This window comes from Brachyhypopomus gauderio, chromosome 6 (assembly GCF_052324685.1).
Source record: "Brachyhypopomus gauderio isolate BG-103 chromosome 6, BGAUD_0.2, whole genome shotgun sequence".
NCBI classification, from domain to species: Eukaryota; Metazoa; Chordata; class Actinopteri; order Gymnotiformes; family Hypopomidae; genus Brachyhypopomus; species Brachyhypopomus gauderio.
The window spans coordinates 33,454,385-33,481,469 of NC_135216.1; the positions used below are offsets into that span (position 1 = coordinate 33,454,385).

At 41.1% G+C, this 27,085-nt stretch overlaps 1 protein-coding gene, 1 long non-coding RNA gene and 1 pseudogene across 3 annotated transcripts in view; 2 read left to right on the plus strand and 1 right to left on the minus strand.

Moving 5' to 3' along the window:
* Nucleotides 1–27,085, plus strand: part of LOC143517748 (uncharacterized) — a 76,043-nt gene that overhangs the window by 5,280 nt on the left and 43,678 nt on the right. The window contains exons 3-6 of one of the 2 annotated variants that reach the window (XM_077010534.1): nt 21,880–22,046; nt 23,436–23,464; nt 23,579–24,063; nt 24,170–24,697. In XM_077010534.1, the coding sequence (XP_076866649.1) occupies nt 21,987–22,046; nt 23,436–23,464; nt 23,579–24,063; nt 24,170–24,687 (1,092 nt within the window). In that variant the 5' untranslated portion in view covers nt 21,880–21,986 and the 3' untranslated portion in view covers nt 24,688–24,697. Of the gene's footprint in view, nt 1–21,879; nt 22,047–23,435; nt 23,465–23,578; nt 24,064–24,169; nt 27,053–27,085 lie in introns of those variants that run through there. The other variant, XM_077010532.1, reaches the window with a different exon arrangement.
* LOC143516122 (uncharacterized) lies at nt 2,803–4,916 on the plus strand (annotated as a pseudogene).
* Nucleotides 22,591–27,085, minus strand: part of LOC143517749 (uncharacterized) — a 52,438-nt gene continuing 47,943 nt past the window's right edge. Inside the window, exon 3 of the long non-coding RNA XR_013132042.1 lies at nt 22,591–22,681. This is a non-coding gene — a long non-coding RNA (uncharacterized LOC143517749). The remainder of the gene's footprint in view (nt 22,682–27,085) is intronic.

Here is a 27,085-nt window from a genome sequence, read left to right on the forward strand (position 1 = left end):
GGGTGCTTCGTTTTAATATGAGAATGCATGTTGATGTGTTTCCATCTTTGGCGGAGAATATAAGCAGGTCTTACACACTGACTCATATAGGATTGCTGGCTCTCCCTTTTAATTTGAAACAAATCCAAAATGCTGCCAATCTGTAGCAGTGGTGTTTTTCTTTGAAACCAGTTCGCTTCATAACTAACACTCATCATCATTATGGCTTTTTCCCCTCTGTATGATCCTAGTGAAAACCGCCACTCCATAACCAATCAGTGAGCTCCAACTGCTGACCCCGCCCACAGATCTTTTTAATGAATGTGCCAAATTTACAGAAGTACAGATTTGGCACGTTGCGTTATGTCACATGGTTAATATACTGCCACAATTTTACAATACTGTGGTCATACTGCCCAATCCTAGTAGGTGCTATTATTAGCTTAGCTCAGCAAGTTTTTTAAATAAATATATATTAAAACCCTTTCAGATGCACTTTTGAAATATTTAAATCCTGTTTCTACACATCCTGGGCCACCAGAAGACACATTCTCAACCTTATCACCTTCCAGTGAAGCAGCATTACACCATCATATCCCTCCACCTCAGTACACCATTAGTTATTTATTATTAATATTTAAGAGTTGTTCTCTGCACTACTTTATCTAAAATAGTTTTAAAATATTTTTTAGCAATATATTTATTGTTATACTGTAATATTTATAATTAATTTGGTTTTTATTTGTTTCTTTAATACTGATTTTATGGTTGTTTTCGTTCTAAAATAAAAAAAAAAATTTTGCAGTGTATGTGTGAGTGTAAAACCAGATGACTGATGATGCAGGGGGCGCCAACCAAAATCTCGCCTAGGGCACCACATTGGTCAGGGCCGGCTCTGGGCATAGATTAATTTTTTTAATCTAGATTAATCTCACTGAAATCTTGAAATTAATCTAGATTAATCTATATTAAAATGGCTCATATGCGTGCTACCAAAGTAATGACTAAAAGTCAGTTTTTGAGATAGGGTTTCTTAATACAGAGGGTGCCTTAGACCAGGGGCTCATCTCCTGTTTCCAAAATGCATCAATGACTGCTTGAGAAAGCTGTTTTACTTTGATACTTGAAGAAAAAAAACATGCTCAATAAAATGTAGGCTACTCGTGTTCAACGGTTTATTCAGTTAAACATGAATTTGTAAGCCTACATACTGTACATTAAAAGGGGTTGATAACATGTTTATTCAGCTAAACATGATATTTGAAATGTAAGCCAACATTTAGTACATTTAACCTCACGGACGTAATTTGGGGGGGACTTTTTCAAAAGCCGGTTTTGGTCCTCTGCAGTATTAACGGTTAAAAATAAATATTTAAATAGCAACGAATAGCGCTAGGACCATGCAGAAAACGACCGCTCCGAGCTCCGCTCCGGTAACACTTTACGTTCCTAAAATGAATTTTCCATGAAACAAACCTGGTGACTTTGTGGCTGCATCCATGTAAACACACACGTACGATTTGTAATTCACAGGTTTAAAAACTCGTTCTCGCCCCTACTGTGCAATTTAGTTAGGAATACAGCCGAGCTAAACTATCAAGTTGAAAGTCATCATAGTTTGCTTACCCATTTTGACCCAGTTCCCAACCCAACTTTAAGAATAGAATAACGGCGATAATTTTTATATCGCCCGATAAGAGTATCAAATTAACGAACGCCGTTAACGCCGTTAACGGCCCACCACTAATTTTTACACATATGGGACCATGGTTAATTATGTTTACAATTATGGTAATTGTTTTTTTGGTTAGGCTACAATTTACAGTAATGTCCCTAATACAGTAAAATATAACCTTTACTGCAAAACTGTTACTGCCTCATTTTTTGTCTAATCTACATTCCATATAGTACCTAACAGTAACTATCACTTTTGGGTAGACAGTATGTTGCCAAAAATGCACGCATTTGAAAAAAAAAGTCCAAATGAAGCGGACTACAGTAAAAATGAACTAACTAAATCAAAATCAAATCAAATATATTTGTATAGCGCTTTTCACAACACATGTTGTCACAAAGCGCTTTACAGGATTTACAAGGTTAACAATACTATGGGTCCAAATCCCTAATGAGCAAGCCAAAGGCAACAGTGGCAAGGAAAAACTCCCTAGATGGTGGGGAATAGGAAGAAACCTTGGGAGGACCAAGACTCAAAAGGGAACCCATCCTCCATTGGGCGGCCCGTTAACACACAAATTACACAAAAATAAATTATACAGATGAATACACAAGTCACAAACAAATCACACAATCAGGCTAAGTATAAGGTAACTAGAATGAAAAAAACAAAAAAAAACGAACAGATGTTACTGTAAAATGTCTGTTGTTTGCTGGGAGAGAGTAAAATATTAAATATGTAAAACTGTTTCTGTATTGCCATCAAATGTTTTTTTACAGTGGTTGTGCAGTGATTGAATATGTTCATCTCGAATAGAGAATCTGTGCTAATGTTTGAAATAATGATTGGTTACTGAACTAGGTTTGCTGTGTTTTAAAAAGTTGGTGCATAAAGAGAAAACTTTGTTTGCGTTGTGAAATGCAGACTTTTGAACAGGATATTAAGTATTTGGCTATTTGTATGAGGTAAATGTGTTGCTGTGTTTTGAGTTTTGAAAATGTATCTCAAGTATTGGGAAACGCATGTTAGCTGTTGTAAAAAACTAAATTATTTTTAACAGTAGAACTAAACCTTTATACAACTGAAGTGATGAATGTTAACTTTTAAATGTCTTCTCATTTCCATTTTTCCCAGAAGGAACAGACAAAATGGATTCCCAAATTGTGAAGATCAACCAAAGCCTCACCACAGCTGAGTAGATGAGAAACCAAACCAAGCTTATAATGCAGCCCTATGCCAACTGGGAGGGGTACCTGACTCCTGCACCACTCTCCATAGCCATCATGGGAGAACTGGTCTTCATCTCTTCACAAACTGATTTCTCCATCAACAAAAACCCACCCAAGGGAGGCTACCAGTACATCAAGTACCCAGAGTCCTTTCGTGCCTGACTCATGCAGGTGTGTAACTGGCTGGTGGGCGTTCAATGAAGCCCTCACTGTCCCAGATTACATGAAGACTGCTGTGAAGATTTTGTTCCAAGGTAGTGATGAGGTTGTTAAAACTCTACTGCCTGACCAACTGGAGAACATTCGTGTCATTGCAGATGAGTGCCTTACTCTGGCTTCTGCAACAGAACAGGGGTTCAGTGATGAGATCAACATAATCCAAGAGCTGCTGGAAGCATGTATAAATGCTGAGAAATGTTATGGAGATGAAATTGAAGCAATCAAGAAGAAAATGGTAGAGAACAAACTGAGGAAAAAGTCGTCAGAAGAAGCTGTTAAACGCTCCGAGAAAGCAGTGAAAGCCATAGAAGAGGAACTGAATGAAGCATGTGAGACTTACAGAACAGCAATGGCATCACTCCCTGGTGGCTGGAACATGCTAGCTATGGATTTCTTTGGGGGTCTGGCTGAGAGTTTCACAGGTCTGCTTAATGGACTGACATCTCTCCCAGCTCACCCAGTAACCAGAATGTGTAATGCTTCAAGATAAATAGTTCAAGCAATGAATATCATAAGAGGTCAGGATGAGACCGTACATGTAATCGATGAAATAAACATCTACAGCAAGTCTGCAGAAATCCTGATATGTGCAGAGTTGATTCAGCAGTTTGTACAGGAGGAGAACATACAGTGGACCAACCTGTATGATCAGAAGAATGAATCTTCCAAATCAGATTTCTCATTGGATCAATTGAAAAGAATCAATAAGAGGTTAGAAAACTCCCCACAATGTGAGGCAAAGAATCATGCCCAAAAGATATGTAAACAGGGCATCAACATCTGTAACCAACTGGCAAAATATGCACCAGATGGAAAATGTGAGGAAGCCAAAACAAAGGAACTGATTGAAGAAATACGAAAACTGATTGAATCAGCACGTGCATTTGACAGCAAAAGTAAAGATGTCACACATTCTCCTGCCCTGGTCCCAAAACCACCCATGATGAATAAAGAAGGAAGTAAATATGAGATGCAGACTGCCTCACAGAGAGCTGCAGACAATGCTCGTTTCCGCATAGAGCAGAGCAGAGCTCAACTAGACAAGACCAGAGTGATGCATGAGAAGAGTGTGGAGAACATGGAGAAGAACCATAAGGAACTGACTGAAATCCTGATCGCCATGAGAAATTGTGAAGTCAAAGAGATAGACTTTAAAACCACCATCAAGATGCTGGTGAAAGGTATGGATGCCATGGGCAGAGTGAAGGAGCAGTGGGAGAAGATGGTTCACTTCTTTCAGATGGTGTCCAACATTGTGAAAACCAGCCTCACCATGCATCTTGAAGATTTTGTTTATACAACTGAGAAGACTCAGTCACTTTCCTATAATGGAAAGCTCTTCTCCAAAGACTTACTCTACAGCCAAGCCTTTCAAGCCAGTAACATTGCTAGTCTGGTTCACATGATCTCAGCAACCTACACTGAAGTGTCTGATAAGCACCTCATGGATCACATCAGCTCACTGGGGAAACTTATGGTCATGGACAAGGAAAAGCCTGAGTTCATACAGGAACGTCTGCAGTTACAGAACGGCTGTGATGCAACTCAAAAAGACATATTAGAACTTGTTAAAAAGAACAAGACTGAGTTTGAAAGGAAGACAGACTCAAGACTGGAGAAGATTGATAAAGAGCTGCTGGCAATTCTGCCCTCCGCTGCCCCTGAAGAGATGAAGAGCATTCAAGTAGCTATTAAAAGTGGATTCACAGAGGAAGAGGAAGGAGACTACATCTGAACTGAGGAAGAGGAAGGAGACTACATTTGAACCAGTGGAGGTTCTAGATCATCTGAACCTGGGGGGGTGGGGTGCCAGACTGAGGCCAGTAGATCTGTTAGAGGGTCAGAGGGGGTAGGGGGATGGGTTTGGGAGGGATTTTTGCCTAATTCACTAACTATAGCAACAAAATCTCTAAGTTGCCAATACAGCTGCTGCTTTATCGCCATTCACAAAATTATTTGTCACACGCCTCATTTAGCACCCTTAGGGGGGATAAGGATGGGCTGACAGCCCCGTCCTCCCCTAAACATTTTTGGTCGGAATTTCCAGTGTTCTGAAAATTGTTTGCTCTGTTTGCACTCATCTATTGGTCTGTGTAGTAGACTGGCGGAAAAATAAACAAGATGTTGAAGTTTATGATTATGTTCATGGATTCATTCATCATTCAAACTTAAATTAATATTTCTCACGTTAAATACTGAAATGCGATTAAAATTTCGATTAATTACTTACAAAGCTTCTAATTAATTCGATAAATTTTTTAAATCGTGTCCCACCCCATGCATGCATTCACTATACATCTCAAGTGTAACACGCTCGAAGGAGGAGATACGACGAGCGTCGAACGATGAACATGAAACGTTTGAGGATGAGTACAAACATCCGACACTCACGCAGACACGAAGCTTTAGACATTGCACAAGACATTGCGTGAACGCACATTAAATAGGTGTTTAACACATACCCTCGTGATCTCGAGACACAGGTGAGACTACGAACACGCTCACGGACAACCCACACCCATGGAAGTACATACATGGACATAACGACACGCAGACAACGTAGCGGCACGCCCACAGGGAAGGGTCTGGAGCTGTCACCGTAACAGAACCCCCCACCAGGGGCTCGCTACTCCCGGAGCGTCCCGCGCAGCTGGAAAGCCACGAACCTACACCGACGGGCAGGTCCGGAACCACCAGGACTACGAGCCTCCGAGAGCCGTCTCCCCTGACGGCGGGAACCGCCACGAACAGCTCTATAAAACCCTCCCTGGGAAGACAGGGGAGAATACATTAAACAATGGCACAGCAACAAACACACACACGGGAACGTGAAACATAAAGGGCACAAGATGGAAACAGGGGGTTCAAACCGGGAGAAACACTGGGACTGACACACAGACAGGAACAGGCAGCCACGACAACAGTTGGGCTGCCTGCCAGAGCACTAATGGTGGCGCTACCCCTCCTGGGAATGCACGCGGAGCGGGCGAAGCAGGCGGAACAGGCGGCGGAGTCCCTCCGGTCCTCTGTGCCGCGCTTCCAGCACGCGTTGCGCTGTTCGGTGCGCCCGTTGGCCTCCTTCGGGGAGCATCGGCCGCCTTCTTGGGCGCTACCGGAACCCGAACCCGGCGCCGCGTGCTAGCGGGTATCAACGGCATCTCCAGAGGCGCGCCGAACCCCCAACTTGGACCGCGGTTCATACCGAGACCCTCTCGCGCTCCCAGAGTCACCGGGGCTTCACCCTCCGCCGTCTCCATCTCCTCCTCCTCCGAGACGCTCCGACCCACGGACTTCGGTTCCTCCGTGGTCGAGTCGCGGAAACGGCACATGCTGCTCACCGCTGAGGGGAACCGAGGAACCTCCTTCCTGAGGTGAGAGGTGCTGTCCTCCCCCTCGCTCTCGTCGTCGCGCTCCGAGGGTGATGCACAAACGGACGCAGGGCGGCTGACATCCTCTCCCTCCCCGTAATACTCGGTGGGAGCCGAGAAGATGGAAGGGGGAGGGCTGACGTCTTCCTCCACACCATGGCGCTCGGTGGAGATCGTGTGGCTGGAGGGAATAGGGCTGGTGTCCTCGTCGCCCTCCCCGTAATACACCGTCGGCTCCGAGTATAACGACAACGGGGGGTTGACCTTTTCCTTTTCGGATGTCCGGGGGGCTGCTGGAATGGAGGGGACGCAGCTGGTCTCACCCTTGCTCTCCTCCGAATAAACGGAGGGGGGGGGGGGGGGGGCTCTCTTCCTCTCCGGACTCGTCGCTCCCGAACTCGTACTCGGGAGGGGTCAGGGCGAAGGCACCTACACCCAACACAATTGGTGCATCAGACTCCTCCTCGGGGAATGCCTGGGTTGGTGCGCCGCGCCTCATGCTCCACAGCCTCTCAGCGGCCAGCAGGAAGCACTCTGCCTCTGCTTTGTCTTCGGCCGCCTGAGCTTGACGCAGCAGGCGTGCACATACTACGTCTTGGCGGCGTAGTCGGAGAGCGAGGGCTGCAGCGCTAACGCCAGCGCTAGCCCACCAGAGCACCACTCCCCGGTTCACGTGTCCAATAGGTTCGCCCCGCTCAGTGTTACACCCGCTGAGGAGACTCTGGTGATAGGAGAAACTAGGGAGTTTTTCCTTGCCACTGTCGCCTTTGGCTTGCTCACTGGGGGCTAGGACTCGGCACTTGTAAAGCTGCTTTGTGACAACAACTGTTGTAAAAAGCGCTATATAAATAAAATTTGATTGATTGAGACTCTATAGTTTGGCACGTGAAAGTCGCTATTCCTGTAGGGGCACCGGCAGTTACAGTTAGCTGTTTACCGGGAGCCAGAGCGCCGGACATTAGTGGCAACCTTAGACTGTTAGCCCATAGGAGATTCTCTAGGATAGTTATACATGTAGGGGCCAACGATATACGTCTGTGGCAGTCAGAAGTGACTAAGGCTAATGTTAAAGAGGTGGTTAAATTAGCCCAGACGATGTCCGATGCCGTAATCTGCTCTGGCCCCATCCCAATGCGGCGCGGTGATGAGCAATACAGCAGGCTCACATCGTTAAACCGCTGGATGTCCAAGTGGTGCTCCGAAAATCAAGTGGGCTTTATTAATAATTGGAAAGAGTTCGAGGGCAAGCCTGGTCTTTTAGGCAGGGACGGTGTCCACCCCACCCGGGATGGCGCTGCCCTGTTATCTTGCAGCATAGCCCGTAGCCTGTTAGTTAGTGGGCAGTGTAGTACTAGGAGCTGCTGACTAACCAGAGTCGCGACCAGGCCGCAGACTAACGGGCTAAACCGTCTGTCTGCGAGCTGCTTAGAGGCGTCTCCAAGATCCCATAGGATTGAGACTGTGTTTGTGCCCCGGGTTAAACTAAATCATAAGAAAATAGTCCGTCCTAAGTTTTTAACTAATATTCAAACTTCACATCCAATTATTACCTATATGACCGATCTGAAAATTGGATTAATTAATATTCGATCACTCAACTCTAAAGCAGTTTTTATGAATGAACTTATAACTGACCAGAAAATTGATATTCTATGTCTAACTGAAACGTGCATTCAATCTGGTGACTATTTATCTCTAAACGAAGCCACTCCTGTGGGATATAGTTATATACATAAACCTAGATTGTCAGGCAGAGGAGGAGGAATATGTATAATATATCGTGATTGTTTAGAAATTCATCAGAAATACTTAGATATCTTTAATTCATTTGAGATGCTGTCTATTAATGTAATTAGTCCATCTGAAAATAAAAGTTCATTTTCCCTAACAAATGTATATAGACCACCAGGGCCTTACTCAGATTTCTTAAAAGATTTCACAGATTTTACAGCAAATTTAGCAGTTAGTAGTGACAAAATAATAATGGTAGGAGACTAACATACATTTTGATAATGCGGAGGATCCACTGACAAGGGCTTTTACTTCTATATTGAACTCTGTTGGCATTACACAAAACGTAGTAGGACCCACACACTATCAAAATCATACCCTAGATTTAATCTTAACGTTGGGTATCGACGTAGATAATATAAATATACTCCCGCAAACCGTAGCTATCTCTGATCATTATTTAGTCCAATTTGAGATTCATCTTAACATAAATACCCGCCCGTCTCCTCGGCAGTGTATAAAGCGCTCGATAAATTCATTAACAGCAACACAGTTTATTGAAGCCCTCCCTGATTTAACTGCTCTAGCCCACTCGCCATCCGATCCAGGAGAGTTAGACAGTCTAACCAACTGCATAGAGAATACCTGCAGATCAGCTCTAGATATAGTAGCTCCACTCAAATATAAAAAGACTAGATCTAAAAAGCTTGCTCCGTGGTACACTGACCAAACTAGAAACTTAAAACAAATAGCACGTAAGTTAGAGCGTAAATGGCGATCTACTAAGTTGGAAGTATTCTACTGTGCCTGGAAGGATAGCATCATTGACTACAAACGGGCACTCGCTAAATATATGATTCAATACGTTACTAGTTCGCTAGCTCTGGCGCCATCCACCGGCGATATAACACTTAATCTGTGTCCATTTTTACGTTCCCCCCCCCCCGCTCAACAACTTTCCAACTTTCGTTCGCCAACACCCCCCCCGCCAACACCCCCCCCCCCCCCAGGTATGGCTGTGCCATACCTGTCAAAACTTGACAGGTATGGCACAGCCCTTTCATGGTTTTATTCTTACTTAACAAATCGTTATCAGTTTGTAGAGCTCAATAATATTCCATCCAAACGTACAATAGTTAAATATGGGGTCCCGCAAGGCTCCATTCTAGGACCACTATTATTTACATTATATATGCTACCATTGGGCACAGTTATAAACAAACATGGTGTAAATTTTCACTGCTATGCAGATGACACTCAACTTTACATATCAGCCAAACCTGATGACAAACTCAATTTAAGAAAAATTGAGGCCTGTGTAAGAGATATTAAATGCTGGATGTCTCTAAACTTCCTCCAACTTAATGAGGACAAAACAGAAGTTCTCCTTCTGGGCCCTAAGGCCTCAAAACAGAAAATTCCAGATCTAATGCTTAATCTCGCAGGCTACCCCATTACACCTGGCACAGTAGCCAAAAACCTAGGCGTCGACCTATCATTTGATAAATACATAGATAATACTACTAGGATAGCTTTTCTACATCTCCGTAACATTGCTAAATTAAGAAATGCATTATCACAGGATGCAGAAAAATTGGTGCACGCCTTTGTTAGCTCTAGATTAGACTACTGCAATGCACTACTGTCAGGATGTTCAAATAGGAATCTAAATAAACTTCAAATAGTTCAAAATGCTGCAGCCAGGGTTCTGACCAGAACTAGAAAATTTCAGCATATCAGTCCAGTCCTATCAGCCCTGCATTGGCTCCCAGTTAAATTCCTCAAATTCGTAGTGAGACTACGAACATGCTCACGGACAACCCACACCCACGGAAGTACATACATGGACATAACGACACACAGACAACGTAGCGGCACGCCCACAGGGAAGGGTCCGGAGTGGTCACCGTAACATTAAGACCACAAAACGGGTAGATCTAACTACTAAAACACAGTGATACATGGATATGCATCAATGTGGGGTGACTATACAATAACAGGTATTCTGATAAGATCACGTAATACTGATGTACATGAAAGATCATAAGTTGTGTCTTTATATCAATCACATATCACAGTGTTCACATTCAGAGGCACATGGTCCTGTGGTCCTTTGTCCTTAAGGGCTGGAAAACTGAATACTGGTTTCAAGAATAATTACCCTTTCATTGTGTAACGCTCACAATGTCTCACAGCGTTAGTTATCGTAAACTTAGGACTATGCCACCCTCAACTAGAGGGAAACCAATCAGTGACGTTTCACCCGCGCTAGATTACTGCCAGCGAAAATAAAATTGTTGGACTGCAGAGACTGAGATGCAAATCATTTATTGTACAAAATATAAAATACCATACATTCTTAAAAAGCACCGTGCGGTACAGCTACAAGCTTTTAGGAGCAGCTACCTAACACAGGTTACCTCACTCTTCCACCAGCGGGGGTTGGCACGCACCTAAAAGAATAAACCAAACAACTCAATAAACAAATAAACCACAACACACGTTCGCGTGAAACGATCCAAATAAACTCAAATCCACTGCAAATAAACCCAAATATGTAGGTGCCGCCCACACCCCACTCACTCTGCTCCCACCGTTCCCCAACAGTACCGCCAGGCTAAAAATAACAACGCATCAACAATAAATCGCATTCCATAAAAACACTTAAATTCCAAGCAATCTGACATAACAAATACAGGGGAGAAAACAGTGGTCTAGCTCCAACTCGCACTCTGATGGCTCCTATAAAAAATAACACTTTAACTAGGACAAACATCATTTATAACCACTGTCTGCGCTCAAAGCTCGGCCCTACCGTGCATTGGCTGGAATAACTCTAATCGCCGGTTACTGGGTCACCTCAGCGACTTAAAGCACGCGAATAGACGAATCAAATTAATTTATTCCACCAACATGGAATGTATCCCATTATCATCCTACTTACCACTCACATGCAGCTCAAAACACACCCAGTCAAGCTTCTAAAAGCCCCGAACAATCTCAAACTCTGTGTGAATGGGTAAAACTCACACCACAGACCCAAGCGCATCTCTCGTCCCATCCAATCAATCAGCTTCCAGCTATCGAGAACAAACAAGAGTTTAAATACCCTTCACGATGGGCACTAATTCAATAGGGGCGGTGCCCTTAATTATCTTCAGGCATACTCTGTAACGGAGTCTTCCTGTTACAATTGGTTGAAATGTTAGGCGTAGGCCTAGGCTAGGCTAGGTCCCAATTCCATGTACAGTTTGCATTTGGAGTTACAAAGATCTCTGAAATATTTGCATCTTCAGTTCTGGATTTTAACACAGGACTACCAAGGTGTTGTAAATTGGGTTTAAACTTTGGTCAATCAGATAAGGTTGGAATTTAGAGTTTTATGAGTGTAGGTCCTTCCTGACTGCAATCCCAGTATCCTCCAAAAGAAGGTTGATTTTGACCAGAACTCTTAGATGGCCTTTCTCCCAAACTCAGGAGATCAGATAAGGTCTGAATTCTAAGCTTTGGGAGACGAACACCATTGTGAATGTGGATTCTTTAGAGCCTGTTGATGAGTGAAGAACCAGTGTTTATCTTTACATACAATCAAAGAGATTTGTATGGGTCAGTATCTCACATTCAGCAGGGAAAGGAATCCATTCTGGGTGTCATAGTAAAAATGCTTTTGACTGTCTCCACTACACAACCTTATATAATGAAGTGAAAGATGGCATTCTGAAGGAGATTAAAGACATTTCATATCTGCCACTACAGATATGTGGTCAAGCTCAAATATGACCCCATATATGAGCTTTACAATACATTACATTACTGCAAACTGGTGTAATTGTATTATTATGCTCCTATATTATTATTGTTGCACATTGTCTTAAATCTCCTTTGGGGAGCCCAGAAGCAATAAAAAATTCTATAATGGCACTTTAAAATGACATTATCGTTTATCGCAATAATTTCTGGGACAATATATTGTTCTGAAAATTTTGTTATCGTGACAGGCCTAATAACGATCATTTTAAAGAATGACTCTTTCAGAATATGCTCTCCCCATTCTCTTTAGTCCATACTTAAAAAAAAAAAAAACAAAACGATTAACAAACTCTGACCAATCCTGGGCAAGCTTTTTAATTTTTCCGTGCTGAACCGGGGGACTAACGCTCGAGCATTTAAGCCAGGAGGGCTCTTTGGGGCAGACAATCGAGAAGGAAACATTTTCTTGGAGGAATTGTTTTATCAACATGCGGTCGGCGGTATGCGTGTCCGAATGCTCCTAAAAAACCACATCTCGCCGGGAAAAGAAGCGAGACCACACTGTATAAACATAAAAATTATATTATATATATATATATATATATATATATATATATATATATATATATATATATATATATATATATATTAGGGCTGGGTATCGATTCAAATTCCAAGAATCGATCCGATTCCGATTCTGAAGATTAAGAATCGATTTATTTCGATTTAATCCGATTTAATCGATTCGATCCGATTCGGGGTTTAGTGTTATTAAAAATGTATTTATTTGAGCTGTTTCCTGACTATGTACAGAAGTAACATGTTAAAACTAGTATTATATCAATATTAATCAGCAAATAGTTACTGGTAGTTGGTAGTTACTGATGGCTGGAAGACTGGTGAAAAGGGTAATCATAAATCTACCTTCAAGAAAGGTAATCCAGGACAATAAACAGAGGACATCTTTGAGGTGTCTATATCTGCAACAGTGGACTCCTACTGGGACACTAACCAGTGCATTATTATTATGATTGAAATAATTAAGAAGTCACCCAAAAGCTGTTGCTACCAAATGCATTTTTATTTTAAAAGTGCTCACACTTAATAAACTGAAAGTATAAAATGTAAACGTGTATTTTTCTTTAAAGTAAGAATATAATAACAGAACTGTCACGTTACGGTCCCCGACCCCTCCCTGTTGGGCGTGTGTTAACGTTGTCTGCGTCTACTCGTCTGCGTATCTCCGCGGGTGCGGGTGCGTCTTGTGATAATCCTCACCTGTGGCTCGTCTCGTCATCACGTGGGGTTTGTGTGGTTTGTCCATTTAATGTGCGTTCGCGCAGCGTCCTGTGCTCGTCGTTGTTTGAGTCACATGTTCTATGTAAACGTGTTTTATGTGTGCTGTCTGCGCTTCGGTAAATGTAATAAACGTAACGATTTGGAAAGTGCAAATGATTCTGTCTCGTCCATCGCCTTGCGCCCAACGTTACAAGAGCATTTTTAACTTTTTTAAACTGTAAAAACACTGGGTAAACTGTCAGTGACATGGACTAAATGTAAATAGTCACTGACACTGGATAAACTGTCCTTCTGTTTTTAGTTTGCCGATTTGACTATCGTCGTTACCGTCACTGTCCGTCGCCATGTTGTTTTACAGTTAGTTAGACCGAGCACGCCTGCGTGAATTCAGTGACGAGGCGGGGGTAAAAGTTCACTAAAAAATCGATCTTTGGACGTACGAATTGATAATCAGATCATCATATGCGAATCGATTCTGAATCGGAAAATCGATTTTTTCAACACAGGCCTAATATATATATATATATATTTAAAAATTTATAAATTGTTATATATATGTGTGTATATATATTAATACATACACAGCTTCACTGTTTCCCTGAAGGTTGTGACCCAAAACATGAAACTCAGATTTCAGTCTCCCTACATCAAAGAATCTTCCATAACTTTTTATCAATTGTTGGAATATCTCTCAGGAAACACCTGACTCTTTTACAATAAATAAGAACCCTGATTACAAAATGCAAAATAGAATGTACATTTCCTAGGACATATGTTATGAAGGTAAAGTTGGTGCATTGAGATTGCTGTTTATCCATTTCTATTCCTGTCACTAAGTGGAGGCCACACAATAAATAAAATAATATGGCGGATATCCAGCAAGGTCTTCACCCCAAACCTGGCAAAAAGCCTTAACTGGTGTGGAAGGAGACTTAAAACAAACAGCCTGTGGACAGCTTATTATTGGTGAGTATATTGGAATGACTTACATGTTGCATTATTAGCTTTAACATGAAGCGCATAGTATTTACGGACGCTTATAGGTTATGTGGTTTTCACGCGTTTTTTAAGTTTTCCGGTGAAATGACCGGTAAATTACAACACCTTTGTATATTTTGGAAAATACTAGTCCCCCCTCCAATTAATTACTATGCTTAATGTAACCTAATACCTTAAGCCTAGCCTAATAACAGATACATTAGATGATTTATTTCTTACATGCAGTTTAATTAATATATTCAGGGTAATACAGCTGATAAATGTGTAGCCCTTATGCCTGTTTAACAAGAATAGTAATAATTCTCACAGTCCCGCCTCCCTCCTGTCAGTCATGTCTTCTGTTTTTGTTCTGCGTTTGTGTCTTTTATTTTGAAATTCCTAGTTGTCTCTGTCTTCACTCCCCTGTCTTGTTCTCCACCCCTCGTTATTGCTTTCTGGTGTGTCTTGTTGAGTTCCTTGTTTGGTCAGTGTATTTAAATCTTGTGTTTAGTCTCTTGTGTGGTCTGTTATTGTACCTCTTGCTTGTATGCTATTTGGTATCTTGGTCTTCTGTGTCTGTAATTCTACCCTGTATTTTGCATTCTCTGTTAGAAGTACTTTGTGTGATTTTGGTTTCTCTAGTGATTTTGCTTGTTAATGTCTTTTCTTTTCTTTACCCATGTCCCCCCAGTAGTGATGGGCAAATGAAGCCTCATGAAGCAATGAAGCTTTCCAACCCTTTGCTTTGCAAAAAGGTTCATTACTCGAGGCTTCATTCATCACTCACTAGTGACATCTGCTGGTGAAACTGTAACAGCCTCGTCATTCAGTTGGATCATACTTTCAAAAATTTGTAAATGCAATATTGTCCCAAAGTTTCCTTCACACTCATGTTTAGTAACAGGAGAATCAATTAAATCATACTTAATTGTCATGTTTTAATTATTAAAATGATTTGTAGCCAATCTAATTCTTGACCATCAGTGGTTGTGTTGGGTTTTCTTGTATGTCATGGACTTATTTGACAATGAAGATATGTTGTACTTTACTATATTGGAAATTGAGTGATTGTTGAGGCAGACTGAATATTTTGAGTTAGAAATTGAGTTAAAAAACAGAATGTGTTTAAAATAATCACTTCTTGGGGGTTCTAGATCTGGTTTTTAACATTGCAAATAAGGTTTGACTCTTCCAATGGTTTGAGTCTGTGTGAATCTGATGTACATCCTGATCAAACAAAAAGAATTTAGAACGTTCCAGATTTTAAATTTAACCACCTACTACAACCCATGAAGCAACAGGGTTCATAGCGCTTTTATTTTGAAAAACGATATGCAAAATGAAGCAATGACGTGGCCGATGTTATGCGAGGCATAACATTTTAAGTTTATCTACTTAGTTAATAAATCTTTGTTCAGTCTGCACTTCCCAGCCCACTCTCCTAATTTGTTACAATAATATTCAACATTTTGACACACAGCTGCCACAGTGAAGAACCTGGTGCTATCAGCTCCCACGGAAGCAGAGGCCGAAAAATGCCTAAAAGACTACCTCCACCTGGCACCAGCAAGACGCTAATCTTTTAATTTGTTAATTACACTTTTGTTGCGTATTGTTGATTTTCTGTTAAATAAACATGTTAAAGGAAAATCCCTTTCACTTAATTTTGTTTTGACGTATTAATATTAATAATATTAATTAGTGGTGGGCCGTTAACGGCGTTCTTTAATTTGATAATCTTATCGGGCGATATAAAAATTATCGCCGTTAAAGTTGGGTTGGGAACTGGGTCAAAATGGGTAAGCAAACTGATGACTTTCAACTTGATAGTTTAGCTCGGCTGTATTCCTAACCAAATTGCACAGTAGGGGCGAGAACGAGTTTTCAAACCTGTGAATTACAAATCATACGTGTGTTTACATGGATGCAGCCACGAAGTCGCCAGGTTTGCTTCATGGAAAATTCATTTTTAGGAATGTAAAGTGTTACCGGAGCGGAGCTCGGAGCGGTCGTTTTCTGCATGGTCCTAGCGCTAGATTTGTCGCTATTTAAACTGCAGAGGACCAAAACCGGCTTTTGAAAAAGTCCCCCCCAAATTACGTCCGTGAGGTTAAATGTACTAAATGTTGGCTTACATTTCAAATATCATGTTTAGCTGAATAAACATGTTATCAACCCTTTATAATGTACAGTATGTAGGCTTACAAATTCATGTTTAACTGAATAAACCATTGAACATGAGTAGCCTACATTTTATTGAGCATGTTTTTTTTCTTCAAGTATCAAAGTAGAACAGCTTCCTCAAGCAGTCATTGATGCATTTTGGAAACAGGAGATGAGCCCCTGGTCTAATGCACCCTCTGTATTAAGAAACCCTATCTCAAAAACTGACTTTTAGTCATTACTTGGGTAGCACGCATATGAGCCATTTTAATATAGATTCATCTAGATTAATCTAGAAATTAATCTAGATGAATCTAGATTAATTTCAAGATTTCAGTGAGATTAATCTAGATTAAAAAAATTAATCTATGCCCACCCCTAATATTAATTAATTACATAAAATAATATAGCATAATTTTTCCAGTGTAGATTTCTGTTTGAGTCTTTAGGCTTCTTAATGGCTCATACAATCTCGCTGCTTGTGTATTTCATAGCTTTAACTTAGGGAGGAAGAAGAATATAAAATCTAGCTTTAAATGTAATTTAATGTAAGAAGGTTTGATTCTAAATGCCACATGCAGGTACATTCAGATGCTGCATTTTAGCTATACTGTAGGCCCTACATAGTCTAGGAGAGATCTCGTAAGCATCTCCGAGAGGCAGGCACGATCATGACGCAGCCAGATAGGTCTGGAATGCAGCTGCTGAAGGTCTTTCACAATCCATCAGAGATGTACTGCAGATGAGCAGTATTCCAGATGACCTGTTACATCCAACAGACATCTCTGAGATGTATGTGTGCTATCAGGGATAGTAATAACCAGAGTTGTATAGTAACGATAGAGTTGTATAGTGCTAGCATCAAACTTATAATTGATTCACATATGATATAATACAGAATTTGTTATAAAATAAAACAGGAAAACAACAGTAACAAAACAGTGCAGTGTTATTTTCATGAGTTCTTTGCTGATCGGATACTATGTTACATATCTTTCAGTAATAGTCTTCAGCAGAGTTGTTATCAGCTGCTGTCTTCACTGAACACTTGAGCTTCGTAATCTAGGTTCACTTGACACGTCGTGACTGCCGCAAGGGTCCACGCAGCAAAAATGTAAAAATGGGCGGCTCAGCCCATGCACGTTGGCCACGAGCACAGTCACGTTGCGAGGTCGTACACCTCTCAATTTTTGTGCGTGCAAAGTTACAAGGTGGAATTCATGCACTTGTACGGCACTTTGAAGGTCCATTTTCAGTATTTTCCATATTTACATATTTATACAAATACACATATACTCGAAATTATTCCAAATAATTCACTTTTTATCTCATTAAAAGAGATGGTACCGTGTTTGGTAACAGCAGATGAGCAGCATAAGTGCTGCATAATAAGCTTGTTGGCGTTTTAATGTACATATATTGGCACCTTCCACACCTTCAACATCGAGTGATCGTGGCGGTGAGGGTGAGGAAGGAGACCACCCTGGCCCTACATAGAGACAGTGTTTGCGTTTGCTGGAGTGAAAGTAAATTCCTATAGGATGAAGTGCCATCTCTGCCTCCCTAAAGAGTGTGAAATATTGGCCTTCAAAAATTCACTTTCGAACTTGAAGAAACAATACATCAATGTAATGTAAAAATATAACGCACAGAAGACACACCAGCTTTAGCTGTCAGTAAGTGCTAGCTAGGTTAGATATCTTAGCTAACTAACCTAATTATGTTCATGATGTGCTGCAGTATTCACTTAACATTAGCTGGCAATCATAAAGGCGATGTCACGCTGAGTTGTGTTTTTAGCAACATTAAGCTGTGTCTCTTTTCATGCTGACTATTCATGTGCCCATTTTTATAGTGTAGAGTTTTTATAGGGTAAGGGCATTTATTGAGGGTAAACGGAGGGCAGTAGGCTCACCCGTAGAATCCGAAGGACGGATTTTACATCCAAAATACACCTAGTTTTCTCAGCTAAATTAAAGCGGACTTGTACTTCGGCTTCAAACCTACAATGTAGCGGGACATAGGTTATCTGTTTTTTGTGTACGAAGTGTTAAGCCCAGTGTTTGTACATACAGAACACTTGTATTTGTGGTCTTTGACATCTTCGATTTGTAAGTGATATATACAAAAACAATTGATAATCAAACTTTGATGGCTTTTTTAAAATTAATTCAAAATACAATAATTGTACTTTTTACTTGCAGTACTTGAGTAATAAATTAAAATAAACTACTTGCAATACTTAAGTACAAAAAATGCTGAATACTTCTGTACTTCTACTTATGTGAAGTTTTTAAAGAACACGTCAACTTCTACTCAAGTAAATTTTTTGATAGAGTACTTGTACTTTTACTCAAGTATGGGTCTCTAATACTTCATACAACACTGGTAATTACTGCCTTCCATTGTGGGGTTTCACTGCTACAATACGAACCCGGCGGCGTGGTGAAAGGCAGTTATTGGATGGACATAACTTTTAGCGTGTCGTGATCATATGTCAATGTTAAACAGTCACGGGATCTGAGCTGTCAAATTGCAGATCTGGTGTAGATGTAAAAAAACACCGTATATCCGTAGACATCTGCAGCACTATGATAATACGATCAATGTAAGATCAATCCAAAAGGAACAAGATGTTACAACCTTTTCCAGATGTAAAGGAGATGTACGTGTGCTAGCTGTCAAATTGCAGATCGGGTGAAGATGTCAAGAAGACGTATATGCGTAGACATCTGCCACACGATGATAATAAGACCAATGTATGATCAATCCAAATGGACCAGACTAGGGATGTATATCTTCACCATTAAGCTAGATTTGATACACATCTCGATACACTGCCACCGATGCAATATAACTGCAATACTCTGAAACCCCTTGTCGATATGATGCGATACAAATCACTCCTGTTCACGATATGATGCGACTCAAAAATGATTGGTAACGATATGACTTATTATATGAGGATTCGGTTTGATAAGTGATCATTCAATATAGTTAGTTGAGGTTTGAGGATGTATTGGCCTAACCCATCAGTTTTCTTAACTCAATAGCACAATTCTACTTTACTCTCTATTAACATAGTGAATATTATGATCTGCAACACTACTGTCTGCTAGACTTCCGAGGGGGTAGCGGTAGTACCCCGTAATCTTACTTACCGCAGAGATGTCCACACCCTGCCGTCTTTTCATGTGTGTCGCCCGGTTTGTTGTGCTACTAACGTATTTGATAGCCCCACGGCATTGTTTGCAGATTGCGTGCGTCTTGTCAAGTTGACCACATCGCTTAAAAAACCCGAAATATTGCCACACGTTTGATTTGTGTGTCTTTTTTGGTGCATTAAATATCTTTGTCGTTGCTAATGCTCTCGTTTCCCTCCATCTTTGTTGTGTACGTCTGCGTGTTTGTGTCAGTACCTGAGGACACGATGGTGCATTTATGTTGCCTCGAAAAAAAAAGAAATCAATAAAAAAAAAAATATGTTGCCTCTGAAAATGTTAGAATAAGGAATAGATACTGGAAAACAAAACACCCAATTTAATCATGGTATTTGCCGATGCAAAAAGGCTAGGCAATGCATCGTGAATTCGCCCACAAATTAAACCCGATGCACGTTGAATCTACCGCTGCAGTCGAATCGCAGACATGTGTGCCGATTCACCAATGTGAATCGGTGAATCTCCACATCCCTAGACCAGACGCATTTAAGATGTTATGACCTTTTCCAGACGTATTGGTGACGTATATGTGCTGTCAGGGACGGTTGATTTGGCTAGTAGCATACTAGCTAGTTAGCTTAGTTAGTTTTGAATTAAAGATAATGTTAGTCATCATATCCTCAGGTAATTTTCTTATTGTAAATTTGTTCTTGTTTAGATACTATTTAAGTGGCAAAAATACAGAAACTGTAACAGAACTGGAAACTGGAACTTACCTTAACATCTTCAAAGCCGTTAAAAAAATCTTACTTTCAGTCACCGTGGGAGAACGTTCTAGACTTCCGTGGGGGGCGCATGAGTGGAGGTGAGGGGTATTGGGCCAGTGGTTTATTCCACAAATCAGAACCCTTCAAAAAGCCCTCTCTAAGCCCATGCCCAGACTGCTCCCCGGGCGCCGGGCTAGGGCTGCCCACCGCTCTGGGCATGTGTGCACCACAGCCCCCTAGTAATCACTGGTTTTGCGGATTTGCGGAGGACAAATTTCGATTGCAGTGTAAAAAATCACAATTGACAAATAAGGCACATTTACATTTACATTACATTTACAGATAAAACCCATACTGCCCAGTTAAATCACATGCAGGGCCCATGTGGACATGTTGGCTGGGTAACATGTCAAAAAGACAGACAGACAGACAGACAGACACTTACTTTATTGATCCCAGAGGGAAATTCTTGACATCCAGTAGCAGATAGACATAGCACACAGGGTTATAAAGCAAAGTACGGTAGATATATACAGAGCAAACACACACAGAACAGTCAAAACTTTGTGCACAACTACAGAGAAAACGCTCTCCCTTTTCCTGGTCAGGACTGTCGTTTTATAGGCAGTTCAACAATGCGCCGGAATTAGGCAGCCAATCCGGTGACCATGCGACTCTGGGCCAATGGGGCGGAGGCACATCTGGATCATACCCCTATACAACAGAACACAAGCACACAATGACACCTAGTCCAAGGGGTCGTCACAGGGAATGAGCTCCTGTGTACTGAAGACATACCACAACTCATCAGTACCATGAGGGAGACTCACCAAAGACTGGCAGCTCTCACACAGTAACACTGAAGATATGCAGTACAGCATCTGATCTGTAAAGATCTCATGAATATAACATCAATGTAAGACTTTTGTTGTGTAAGCAGGTAACGAGATGAGACAAATGTGATGAATAACACACAAACACACACACACACACACACACACACACACACACACACACACAGAAGTGGTCATATACAGAGGAATGCAAACACATAGGCACACCTGAAGGGAGGGTTCAGGGCTGTATTGTGATGAGATAAAAGTGAGGAAAGTGTTTGAATGAATGAATGAATGAATGTTTCAATTTATATAATTGTTTAATGCAAATGTTAAGAAAATCTGAGCCCAGTGATCTGGTGCTGAAGGTCACGACCCCTGGTGTAAATGCCCTTGTCTTACACATCTTAACTGAATGAATGAACTAGTATATGGAGGACACTGAACTCTGAAGCATCTTGTGTATGATCTACACACAGACAGAATAAGCATGTTTGAATATCAGCCTCATCTATAAAGAATAAGATTGCTAAAACCTCTAACTACATGCTGCATTCAATAAATAATCCATGTTCCACCCCAACATTGTTCCAGTCTCAGTGGTATGTCAACTGGTTCTGGGATGTAAACTCCCATTTGTGAAATTCAGTCACTGTATTATTAACATTTTCTTTCTGTTTCAATGTCCTGGAAAACACAACATTTCTCCTCTGGCTGTGGGCAGGAGCCAACATCTATCTGCAGGGATAGATTATTCATGATGCAGTATTGTCAGCATCAGCAGAGAGGAGGGAGGGGGAGACTATATAAGCAACACTCTGCAGTGCTGTAATGATGTTCCATTCCAAAAGACCATCTCGTTCAGTCGTCCACATCACATCTATTACCAAGGTAGGTGAATCTTTATCCCCACTTTCTGTATACATGGGGTATTATATGATTTACCTTCACACACTAAATTACATATTTATACAAATACAAATACAGCATACTCAAAATGGTCAATTCACTTTTTTAACATTAAAAGAGATGGTAATGAAGAAGAATAAGTAGATTATGTGCTATTTATTTATGTTAACTTATACTTAAAATATATGGTAGTTTGGTTAGAATTTGCTCCAGTAGCTAGCTACTACCAATCTAGCATACATTTTATTTAAAGGTAGTATTTTTAAAACACACAATTCTAACATCTTCATGTTCTTTCAATGGAATTTCAAGATACGGTACATTTATCGCTTGTACATGTAAAACAAGTGAACTATTCAAGTCAGCTTGAACTAGATGAGCGTCACTGTGGGTTAAAACAGAGGGATGAACAAAGAATAACAAGCAGGTGCAGATAATCAGTAGTCAGGACATAGGGAGGTGTGTGTGTGTGTGTGTGTGTGTGGGTGGGTGTGGGTGGGTGTGGGTGGGGGGGTGGGGGGGGGTGGGGGGGCTCAGACACTGGTGATGGAGATGATGCCGTTCTTCAGAGGAATGATACCGTTACCGTTACCTCGGTTGAGTTCTTCACTGCAGCACTGCAGGGACAAACAACATGCACTTATTATTAATAAACAAGACAATAGACTAAATGTGTCAAATATGTGATTATTTCTATGTTATTTCCTGAAATATTAGGGCATTTCAGGCAAATATGGTTCTTATATGTTTGAAATGCTGCAGCTGGTTAGAACTGTTAAAGTTAGATTATAGGAAGGGTAAATGATGAACTCTTGTTTCCATAGCAATGAATTGTCACAGTACATCCTGACTCCTCCCTTCCACCATGTCTGTGTTTGTTTACGTCCGTCTGCGTGTTCTTACATTCTGTGTGTGTTTGTCACACTATGTTATTCGTCTCACCTGTTGGGTGCCTTGTTAACGTTGTGTGTTGCATTTGTTTCTTGTATGCTTGTGCGTGTTAGTCTGGTTCTCTGTCAGTTCTTGTCTTCCCAAGGTGATAGATTCTGGGTCGTAACAAGCTTCTTCTTTTCTCGTGTAAAGCACTTTGAATTGCAAGTGTGCATGAAAGGTGCTATATAAATAAACTTGCCTTGCGTGTGTGTGTGTGTGTGAGAGAGAGAGAGAGAGAGAGAGAGAGAGAGAGAGAGAGATATGGAGGACACAGGGGAGGGGGGTAATGGGCATATCCATCCCTCTGGCTGGTTGTCTGGTGAACCATGACACAATTTTTCAAGTAGACTGCAACTGCAAAATAAAAGCATGCTAATGAAAAAAGAGCCAAAACGATCTCAGCTTGAATAAGAGAATTCATGTTTATCTTATAATCAGGTTAAGATGACCCAGATCTACCCATCTGGGTAAGCAGCTACGTCTTAAATACAGACCTGCACAAGTTTTACATAGAATTAATAATCACAGTATAAATCTGATCTATTAATACATTTTGACATGTCTTGTCTGCTTCTCCACAGGGTTTTGCTGAAGGACACAGCCGAGGCTGTTATCATTCCTCTGAAGAACGGCATCATCTCCATCACCAGAGTCTATGAGTCCCTCATAGATGCAGATGTAGATCCCATTAGTGGACAGTGCTCCAACTACACCTCCATCAGACAGCAGATAGTGGAGACCCAGCAGAGTCTGGAGGAGTCAGAACAGGCAGCCAGTACAGGACTGAAGGGTCTTGATCAACACATTGAGAAACTTACAGAAGTTGAAGGAAAATGTGAACAGCAAATAAGAGATACAGAATCTACCTTAAGCAACTTGAGAACAGAGCAGATGTCTAATGAAAAGTTACTGAATATCTCTAAAAGTGCTTTAGAGCAGGACAGACACAATCTGGACTCAGCTGAAGAAACTAAATTAAATCAGGAAAAGAGGAGACGTGATGCTGAGATAGTAACAGGAGTTGGGGGGGGACTGTTCCTCTATCCAGGTATTGGATGGGTTGCTGGTAAGAAATACAGTATTTTTATGTAATCTGTACAGCATGTGAGGGTTTTAATAAGCATAAACTTTATCTGAGCTTTAAGTTAATATATAACCCTCTCTCTATTTAGGGACTGCCATGGTGATTGCTGGTGCAGTAAAAATGACTCAAGCCTCAGATGCCATCAGAGTGGCTCAAGAGGATGTGAGAAAATTTGAGACTGAAGTGGAAAATTACAAAGGTAAAGTGTCTGACTACCAGTTCAGGATTTCCCATTTAGAACTCGACATCAGACAGAAACATGACGAGGTGGAGCAGATCCGTGGTGAAATCCAGCAGGTGAAGGAGAAGAGAGAGAGTGTAGCTGAGTTCCAGGGGAGAGTGAGAAGTGTCGTCCACCTCCTGAGTGACCTGAGTGGGAAGACCAGAGTGGTTGAAGTTCAGACTCGGAGATTCATCCTTGACGAACCAGTGATGAAGATGATGGAGGAAGTGATGAAGGCAGCAGAACAAATAGCAGGGAATGAGCTCCTGTGTACTGAAGACATTCCACAACTCTTCAATACCATGAAGAAGAACCACCAAACACTGGAAAGTCTTTGTACTTCACACAGTAACACGGAAGACCAGTGTTGTATAAAGTATTAGAGACCCATACGTGAGTAAAAGTACAAGTACTCTATCAAAAAAGTGACTTGAGTAGAAGTGTTCTTTAAAAACTTTACTTAAGTAGAAGGACAGAAGTATTCAGTATTTTTTGTAATTAAGTATTGCAAGTAGTTTATTCTAAAATGTATTACTCAAGTACTGAAAGTAAAAAGTACAAGTACTGTGTTTTGAGTTAATTAAAGAAAGCTGTCAAAGTTTGATTATCAGTTGTTTTTATACACTACCATTCAAAAGTTTGGGGTCACCTAGACAATTTTGTTTTCCCTGAAATCTCATACTTTTATTTATCAAATGAGTTACAAAATGAATAGAAATATAGTCCAGACATTGACAAGGTAGAAATAATGTATTTTTTTTTTTTTGAAATAATTTTCTACTTTAAACTTTGCTTTCGTCAAAGAAAGCTCCCTTAGCAGCAATTGCAGCATTGCAGACCTTTGGCATTCTGGCTGTTAATTTGCTGAGGTAATCTGGAGAAATTTCACCCCATGCTTCCAGAAGCCGCTCCCACAAGTTTGATTGGGTTAATGGGCACTTTTTTCATACCATACGGTCAAGCTGCTCCCACAACAGCTCAATGGGGTTGAGATCTGGTGACTGCGCTGGCCACTCCATTACCGATAAAACACCAGCTGCCTGCTTCTTCTCTAAATAGTTTGTGCATAATTTGGAGGTGTGCTTTGGGTCATTGTCCTGTTGCAGGATGAAATTGGCTCCAATCAAGCGCTGTCCACAGGGTATGGCATGGTGTTGCAAAATGGAGTGATAGCCTTCCTTATTCAAAATCCCTTTTACCTTGTTCAAATCTCCCACTTTACCAGCACCAAAGCAACCCCAGACCATCACATTACCTCCACCATGTTTGACAGATACAGAGAAGATTAGCATTTATTTCAATATTTTTAGTCATGGCCTGGTGGTTAGGGAACTGGTCTTGTGACCGGAGGGTCGTGGGTTCGATTCCCAGACAGGCCATGACTGAGGTGCCCTTGAGCAAGGCACCTAACCCCAACTGCTCCCCGGGCACCGGGCTAGGGCTGCCCACTGCTCTGGGCACGTGTGATCCACAGCCCCCTAGTAATCACTAGTGTGTGTGTGTTCTGACTGCACAGATGGGTTAAAAGCGGAGGACAAATTTCGATTGGGGTGTAAAAATCACAATTGACAAAATATGGCACATTTAATTTCAGATGGTGTCAGGCACTCTTCCAGCATCTTTTCAGTTGTTCTGCGTCTCACAAATGTTCGTCTGTGTGATCCAAACACCTCAAACTTTGATTCATCTGTCCATAACACTTTTTTCCAATCTTCCTCTGTCCAATGTCTGTGTTCTTTTGCCCATATTAATCTTTTTCTTTTATTAGCCAGATATGGCTTTTTCTTTGCCACTCTGCCCTGAAGGCCAGCATCCCGGAGTTGCCTCTTCACTGTAGACGTTAACACTGGCGTTTTGCGGGTACTATTTAATGAAGCTGCCAGTTGAAGACCTGTGAGGCGTTGATTTCTCAAACTTGAGACTCTGATGTACTTGTCTTCTTGCTCAGTTGTGCAGCGGGGCCTTCCACATCTCCTTCTACTCTGGTTAGAGCCTGTCTGTGCTCTCCTCTGAAGGGAGCAGTACACACCATTGTAGGAAATCTTCAGTTTCTTGGCAATGTCTTGCATGGAATAGCTTTCATTTCTCAGAACAAGAATAGACTGTTGAGTTTCAATTGAAAGTTGTCTTTTTCTGGCCATTTTGTGAGTTTAATCGAACCAACAATTGTAATGCTCCAGATTCTCAACTAGCTCAAAGGAAGGTCAGTTTTATAGCTTCTCTAAAAACTGTTTTCAGCTGTGCTAACCTACTTGCTCAAGGGTTTTCTAAATATCCAATAGCCTCCTTACAGAGTTAGCAAACACAATGTAACATTAGAACACTGGAGTGATGGTTGTTGGAAATGGGTCTCCATACATCTATGTAGATATTGCATTAAAAACCAGATGTTTACAGCTAGAATAGTCATTTACCACATTAATAATGTATAGAGTGTATTTTTGATGCATTTAATGTTAGCTAAATAAAAAAAAACAGCTTTTCTTTCAAAAATAAGAACATTTCTAAGTGACCCCAAACTTTTGAATGGTAGTGTATATCACTTACAAATCAAAGCTGTCAAAGACCACAAATACAAATGTTCTGTATGTAAAAACAAATAGCAACTTAAAAAACTGGGCTTAACACTTCGTACACAAAAAACAGATAACCTATATCCCGCTATGTCTTAGGTTTGACACAAAAGTACAAGTTTGCCTTAATTTAGCTGAGAAAATGAGGCGAACGTAAGTTGTTGGGGGGGGGGGGGGGGGGGGGGGTGGCGAACATAGTGGTATTTTG